Source organism: Colobus angolensis, unplaced genomic scaffold (assembly GCF_000951035.1).
Source record: "Colobus angolensis palliatus isolate OR3802 unplaced genomic scaffold, Cang.pa_1.0 Scaffold498, whole genome shotgun sequence".
Lineage (NCBI taxonomy): Eukaryota > Metazoa > Chordata > Mammalia > Primates > Cercopithecidae > Colobus > Colobus angolensis.
This window is the reverse complement of record NW_012118465.1, coordinates 631,278-638,438: the sequence shown is the minus strand read 5'-3', so window position 1 is coordinate 638,438 and position 7,161 is coordinate 631,278. Positions and strand designations below refer to the sequence as shown.

The 7,161-nt window shown below is 49.4% G+C and overlaps 1 protein-coding gene across 5 annotated transcripts in view; it reads left to right on the top strand.

Moving 5' to 3' along the window:
• Window positions 1-932: 932 nt before the first annotated feature.
• The window catches only part of PAX8 (paired box 8), a 62,184-nt gene continuing 55,955 nt past the window's right edge, over window positions 933-7,161 (top strand). For 4 of the 5 annotated variants that reach the window (XM_011959492.1, XM_011959491.1, XM_011959490.1 and 1 more), the window contains exons 1-2: window positions 933-1,024; window positions 1,384-1,483. In XM_011959492.1, coding sequence (XP_011814882.1) covers window positions 1,459-1,483 — 25 coding nt within the window. In that variant the 5' untranslated portion in view covers window positions 933-1,024; window positions 1,384-1,458. Of the gene's footprint in view, window positions 1,025-1,286; window positions 1,484-7,161 lie in introns of all 5 variants that reach the window. The other variant, XM_011959489.1, reaches the window with a different exon arrangement.

Sequence of the window (7,161 nt, the reverse complement as noted above, 5' to 3'; positions counted from 1 at the left end):
TTTTGCCATCACTAAGATAAAGAGGTGCCAGGCAGCTCTGCTTGGTCCCAGGGCTCGCCAATCCCACCATCATTCCCACCAATGAGACCCTTTCTTAACCACACCCAGGCCCCCATATTGCTGAGACTGTTGATTCCTACAGACCAGACCAGAGGTCAGCTCACTCCTGTTCCTTTCTAAGGCCTTTCCAAGCAGAGGTGAAGTCTAGGGCCTCAATGCCCTTCCCCTGAACTCTTCTTCCAAGTTCAAAATCCTCAACGAGCAAGAAAGAGGGCAGGTGGCTGTGTGTGTGTTCCAGAGGAGAGAGGCGAGGAGTTGCTGTGGAATGGGTTATGTGACAATTTTGTTAGTCTAACAATGCAAGGGTGTGGATGCTATCTGTGTAGAACAGAAGGAATGGCTTCAGGTGCTGCTCAGGATTCTTCTCTGGAAGAGGTCATAGCTGTGGTGAGAAGGTAATAGCATCTTGCCTACAGCCCTGAAAGCAGGCTGTACCTAAAGCATCAGGCATAAAACAGAAGTTCCCTCCTTCCTTTTACAAAAGAAAAGGCTGCTTCCTGGTGAGCAAACCAGGGGTGACGGGGCAAGAAGGGCATCCTACAGAGACCATTTCTCTTACTTCTGGTGGTCAGTGACCCAGGAGGACCCAGAGAGCCTCATCCTCAGGCACCTAGGCCTCCCTTCTCCACTCCTCCAATATTTCCAGGCCTGCTGAGTTAGGGCTCAGCTGCCTCCCTCTTCTCTCCGCTGGAAACAGAAGCTCCCAGCGAATGTTTCTAACTCCTGAGTCCACTCAGCCATGTCCCCCTTGCAAAAGCCTCCCCTTCCTGCACCCCCCTGCACCCAGCCAGCCAATCCGCGGCCTGCGAGCCTCGCCAGACCCATCTCCCAGGGCCTCAGCGGGATAAAACCGGTTGGCGATGCCGGGTGGATGGGAACAAACTTCAGAAGGAGAAGAGACACGGGGCCCAGGGCACCCTCGCCGGCGGACCCAGGCGGTGAGGGCCTGCAGCCGGCCGGCCAGGTATGTCACCCAGGGGTTAGCTGGAAGCTGGCTGGTAGTGAGGACGGGGAGATGGAAGAAGGGAGAGGGTCCCAGGAAGCCTGGCAGCCTTTTCCCTCCCAAGTTAAACGGGATAAGACTGGGGCAGCGGAGGGAGTGGGCACGCAGGTTGGAGTCTGGAGCTTCAGCGCACCCCCAATCCTTGATCCTCCGGGGAAGCCTGTTAGCTAGGCCAGGCTGAGGTTGGCCCTACTTCGCCTAAAAATCCTCCTACTCCTGGCAGACGATGCAGGTGTAAAGGATAAGGCCTGGGGAGGGGGCCTGAGGATGCAGGCATCGAATCTCATCATATCTCATGCCCTTCTCCTGGGTTTGTGCAGGGCAGCGGCAGGCGCGGCCCTGACCTGCGTGAGTAAGCCCAGAGCCCTCGGCGGGCTGCGAGCGATTCCCCGGCGATGCCTCACAACTCCATCAGATCTGGTAAGAACGCGGTGTGGTCAGGACCCCCAACCCCCGCGCAGCTGAGCGTCCGTGCGTGCGCTCGGGTCGCTGGATCTCGGGAGCGTATGCACGGGATTCTCGGGACCCACCCGCGTGGGGACCCAGCTGGGGGCGCCTGGGGCCTGGCCCTCCGCTGGAGCCGCCTCGCTGTTCTCGGGCACTGGGGTTCCACTCGGCCAGCTGAGCCGCCCTCCCCAGGTCTTGGTTTCGAGGGACCACACGGAACGGTGAGGGGATCTCTGTGGAGTTGGAGGGGGTTTCCTTTGAGCCCCATTCCCAGTCTTGCATGGCGCATTAGGGTGGACATTCTTCTTGCTCTGTCCCTGGGCTGCACCGGTGCTGGACTTGCCGTTTCCCAGTCCCCAACCTCTAAGCCCTCTTCCTCGGGTGCGCGCAGTCCTTCCCAGTGACTCCCCTGGCTGGACTTTGAGCTCCCCGCATCTCTCAAGCCAAAGGGAATAGAGCCGGTGGTCCCGGGCCTGGGAGCCGGCAGCGCACTCAGGTGCTCTCCGACTCCTCCTGGCCCAGCACTGGGCAGGCAGGGAGCCGCGCGCGGGGCGTCAGGCTGGTGAGGACTAAGCTGCTCGCGGAGTCGAAACCCCCTCCCCACCTGCGCCCAGGAGCAGGGCCTTCAAAAACACTGGAGCTCCCAGGCCGCGATGCCTGTTTTCCCCCTTCCTAGCCAGGGCTGGGTAGGGTCTTTGCTGGGAAGGAGCTCCAGGGTCGGGGCTGGTGGGTGCAGCCGTCCCGGCGCGCAGCGAGTGCGGACAGCGGCGGAGGCGCAGCGCGGCCCGCAGTGATGGATGGAGCCTGGCCGGCCGCAGAGAAGGCGATTTATGGGGCCAGGGCGCATCGCTATCGATTTGGGCCGGCGAAGTGAGAGAAAATCAATATTTCAGAATGAATTCTCCGCGAATAGGAAGTCCCACTCGACAAACGGGACATTTGTTATAATAAGGAGGATCGGATCGGGCGCGGAGCGCGGCTGAGATCTCTATTTAGCCAAGCGCACAGCGGGGCCCGGGTTGTGCGGCGCAGTCTCCAGTCCCAGGGCCAAGGCTCAACTAGGAGGGGAGCGGGAACCCCCTGGGGCGCCGAAAGACTTTTCACTTGGGTTCTCTCTAGAGCCGCAGACGAAGTCAGCAGAATGCTCCCTCCCTGCCCCCATTCCCCTCAGAGAGCTGGGCCAGAATAGTCCGGCTGACCCCAGAAGGCGCGGGGTCCCTTCAGGGGCTTCAGGGTAGAGACCTCGCAGCCATTCCCCTGCCAGCGAGGTTCGCGAGCCCTGGGACCGAGCAGAGCTGCCTGGCACCTCTTTACCGTCCGCGCCCTGGAACCACGAGCGCTCCTAGGCCACTTTCTAAGGTCAGGATCAGGTTTTAGCCCCTTAGTCTTTAGCCAAACCGTGGTACAATATCACACATCGCCAGGACCATCCTCGAGGCCGAATGTGCAGTGCCCGGTGCCAGATCCCATGCCAGGCTGGTCCGTGACACTCTGCTCGGCTCTGGAGGTCCATCTTTCCTCCTGACCTTCCCCTGACCCTTCCGGCGGTGGCAGGAGGAGTGGATGCTCTCGGAAGTCAAATTTACTGGGCCGGGCTGGACCCTTACTCTCTGTCGCTGCCCAAGAAATGAGACGATGTCCCCGTCCCTCAGATGAGCTTTTTTTTTTTTTTTTTCTTTTCCGGCTACTTATTTTTATTCTAGAAGTACTCATTAGAATAAATAGGAAAAGAGTATGGAAAGAAAAAAAAAGGCACTATTTATTTTTACTGTAGTTTTAATCAGTATCAGTCCCAAATGATGAGATGTGCGCTTTCCCATTAGCTCGGATGCAAATCGCGCTGGGTTTTGGGAGGGAGCCCTCTGCCCCTGGACCTACCAGGTAATTTTTCCCCTGTCTTCTTTTCAGAAAGACAGAGGGGCTTCTTCTACCTTCTTTCCAAAACAAATAAACAACGCGGCGAGGGAGGATGAGACTTTCTTCTTTAGTTTAATTTAAATGCTAATAAAACAAGAAAACAGCCTGTAACAGCACAGACTGTTGAAGGGGCTCCCTGTTTCTTTTCTGAACCCTCCCTTTGGCAAACCTGAGCGAGAGGCCCTCTGTCTTTCTTATCAGTTTACCTGACACTGTTGTCTATAATTGGAGCTAAATTCATAAGCGGACACCTCTGGTTTTTACAAGCCCATTTTCTCTCAGGTTTTAGCAGCTTCCCCCTTTTCCCCAGGCACCTCCATTTCTGAGTTCGGCAGTGCTTAGGGAGTTCCCCTGTAAGTTTTCTTTGAGCAGAGTCCGGGACGCAGGCAGCCACACGGCTTTTCGCGGGAGCGAGGCCCAGCGCACCCTTCCCGATAACCCGAGACGCTCAAGAAAAGTTTCCTGCGCGGCCTTCGCCGCCCAGCCTGCCACGGCTCACTCTCGCCTCGTCGTTGACTGGTCTTGCCTTGCAGAGAGTCTTAACATTGTCTTTCCGACAGATTTATTCTGAAGGAATGTTGAACGCGAATCATTCTAATGTGCGCAGGTCAGCGATGGGCTGAACGTTCCTTAAAATCGTTATTTTTGTTGCATCAGGGACGAAGTTCTCTAAAGCAAAAACATTTTTTTAAAAAATTCAAAGATGCAGAAGAAATGATAAATGCCCCAGTGAGAACAATACCGTACCAGCGAGGAAGAGAGTTTTGTAAAACCAAGCAGGCTTGTCATTAAAAGTTATCTTAAATAACTTGTCGCAGCCCACTCCCACTGGTCCTGAAAATAGTTCATTCAAGTGGTAAAATAAGACAAGGCAGAGGACCATGTCTCTAACTTCCCTGATCTGAGATCTAAAGCCCCATTCCTTCCTCTTGGTTTTAGAATTGAGGAAAGGGGAATAAATGCATTTGGAAAGGATCTGTCTTCTTCCCAGGTTTCCTGCCTGAGTTGAAAATAAGGTTTTAGGGAAGTGAAGCAGTTTTGAGGAACATAAAGAGGTATTGGGGTTCATCAATTCATCTTTGTTTCAAGACGGTCTATCCCCCCCAGCCTCCTCAATGCAAGTTAATTAGGAGATAATTTAGCTACCTTGTGAATTAGTTTTAAGATAAGTATCTTTTTAAGCTTTGTCACTTTAATTGCCCCACTGATTGATAAGAAGTAATTATTTCTAATTGACACTTTTTTGATGTCTATTGGAAGCATTTATTTGGAACTTTTTGGGGGTAGAAGGAAAGTTAATTAATGTTATCAGTCTACCCCCAAAAGGACTCTGCCTAATTTTGTTGAAGAAGACAAAGGAAGTGAAGGAAACCAAATAAAAAATCAATCTCATGGAATTTTAATTATTAAGGGACACTGTGGTTCAAATTAGAAGGCATCTACTAATATAATATGTCAAAACGTTCTATTTATGGCCTCAAATCTCTAATTTATTGAGATGCATTTTATAGGTATTCATTTTCCTATGGATACACTCAAAGGCCCTTTATATGCTGCCTTCATTTTGGAGCAGGTTCGTCTGCTGTGTAAATAATTTTTGTGAAAAGCGAAATCTGTCGACCTTGGTATGCCCAGAAAAAATGAAATCATTTTTGTAAGAGCCAATTGTAAGAAAGATTTACTAATAGGCATCCTTGTTCTGTAATTATTGATGGAGCTGGGTATAAAGGTGAAACTTTACTTACAGTGACATGCCTTTTCATACCTAAACCTTGGAGTAAACAGTTTAATCATTCACATCCTCCAGAACATTTTGCTGTGAGAGAGAAAGGAGTGAAAGAATAAAGAGAAAAAGAAAGACACTGAAAGGAGGCGATGGGGGTGGAGAGGAAAGAAAGGGAGAAGGTAGCTGGAGAGAATAAAATGAAAGCATTTATTTCAGAAATGAAGATAGCCAAGTGCGTGGAACCTTTGCCATTCAATATAAGAAAATTGAAATCCTGCTTTAAAAACACACTTTTGTTAACACCAAATCTCTACCACAGTCTCTAAGCAACCCCTAACCACCATGAGATACCCCTACTTTTCTACACATTTAAAAAAAAAGGCAAAATTTTAGGAAGCTGGCAGATCCGGATCTTGGATATCTGGCTGTCAAAGTCTTTATTTGGGGTTCATGAAAAGGAAGCAAGAAAACACACATTGTGCTCTGGGATTTATAAAGAGATTCGAGTGTTGTTTATATTTATTTTGTTATTAAAGCCCCTGTGATCTTCATCTCTATTTTGTATGCACAATCTTTTCATAGATCGACTTGTGACTTACTGATATAGGAAAGCATTCCCACATTAACCCAAAGGAGAGACACACACACATGCACACACACGCACGCCTGGAATGAGAGAAACACAATCACACAGGATGCGTTCCTATCAGATGGAGTTCAGCCAGTGCCTTTTTCAACCACTTATTATAAAATCTTGTCTGCTGTTATTGATGCTTCTCCCAGATTATGGGGAGCTGCAAGAATGAGGAAATATTTTAAATGAAAAATAAATTTAAGACTTACAAACATCAGATAATATCACATACCAACCTCACTATTAGCGAAATTGAAAGAATATATAAATAATGCAAAAAAAAAAATCAGCAAGGGAGAGTTTAGTAATGGAAAATTCCCCTGCAATTAAAGGAAACAGTAATTTAGTGAAGATATGCCTGAATGAATTACCATTTATTAATTGGTTCTCATAAAAACAATTTGTGTGTGTGACTTGGGGAGGGGGATGTTTAAAGTATATATTGTCCATAGATAAAGCTTCTCAAATATTCATATCAAATTATGTCATTATTGCATTCTATTTTGTGAAAAATCCCAAGTCTCTCACTGGCAAGTTTCACCTGTATGCAGAGAGCTTGAATGCAAAGGAAAGGAGTCCCATCCAGATCAGAAAGAATAAAGCTGGTTCCCGCTTCTCTTGGTACATTTCCAAATCTGAAACGAATGAGGAACACACAGGCAGAGTCTTCCATGCTTAGGAACATCCAAACCGGGCCCCAAGAAGATTCCCTGAGGACCCAGCTCTTCTGGGGCACAACTAGCTGGGGCAGAGGAGGGCTGCTTTGTGGTTCTGGTCCCCCAGCCTGCTCCAGCATCCTCGCCAGCTCAGGCAGGAACTGCAGTTTGTAATCTCAGCCAGGAGCTTGCTAGGGTTGACTGGTGCATGGATGTGTTTACTTTCTCTCGCCACAGTTGGTCTGTCTTCAGTTCTAAGCATTTTAAAGCTGCTCTATTTATCAGTCCAAGAAGTGCTGAGTTCTCAGTTGAGCTGAGAAGCTTTGAGCTCTGTGGTTCTGAGTATGCGAGAAGCCAAAAGATAAAGAAACTTTCATTTAAGAAAAAAAAATGTTCTAAAAAGTGGAGGCAGGCGAATGAACGAGCTCACCTTCAAGGCTGCAGATTAGTTTTGCTTTTGTTTTAGTTGAAAACTTGGGGCACTGGCCCCCACCGGGTCCTCATTCTCTTCAGAGATAGAACTCAGTGCTGAAAACACCCTCTAAGAGGGGAGAATGTGCTCTCAGGTTATCTTCTCTTAGAGGGTGTAAAGTTCTTTGCGGGAGGGATTCTTTCCGAATGCAGATTGGAACACCTTAGCACAGGTTCTTCTGGGGAGGGAGCTAACACATTCTGCCTAGGAAGTGCAGGCAATGACTACTTTCAGCAGGAGTTCTAG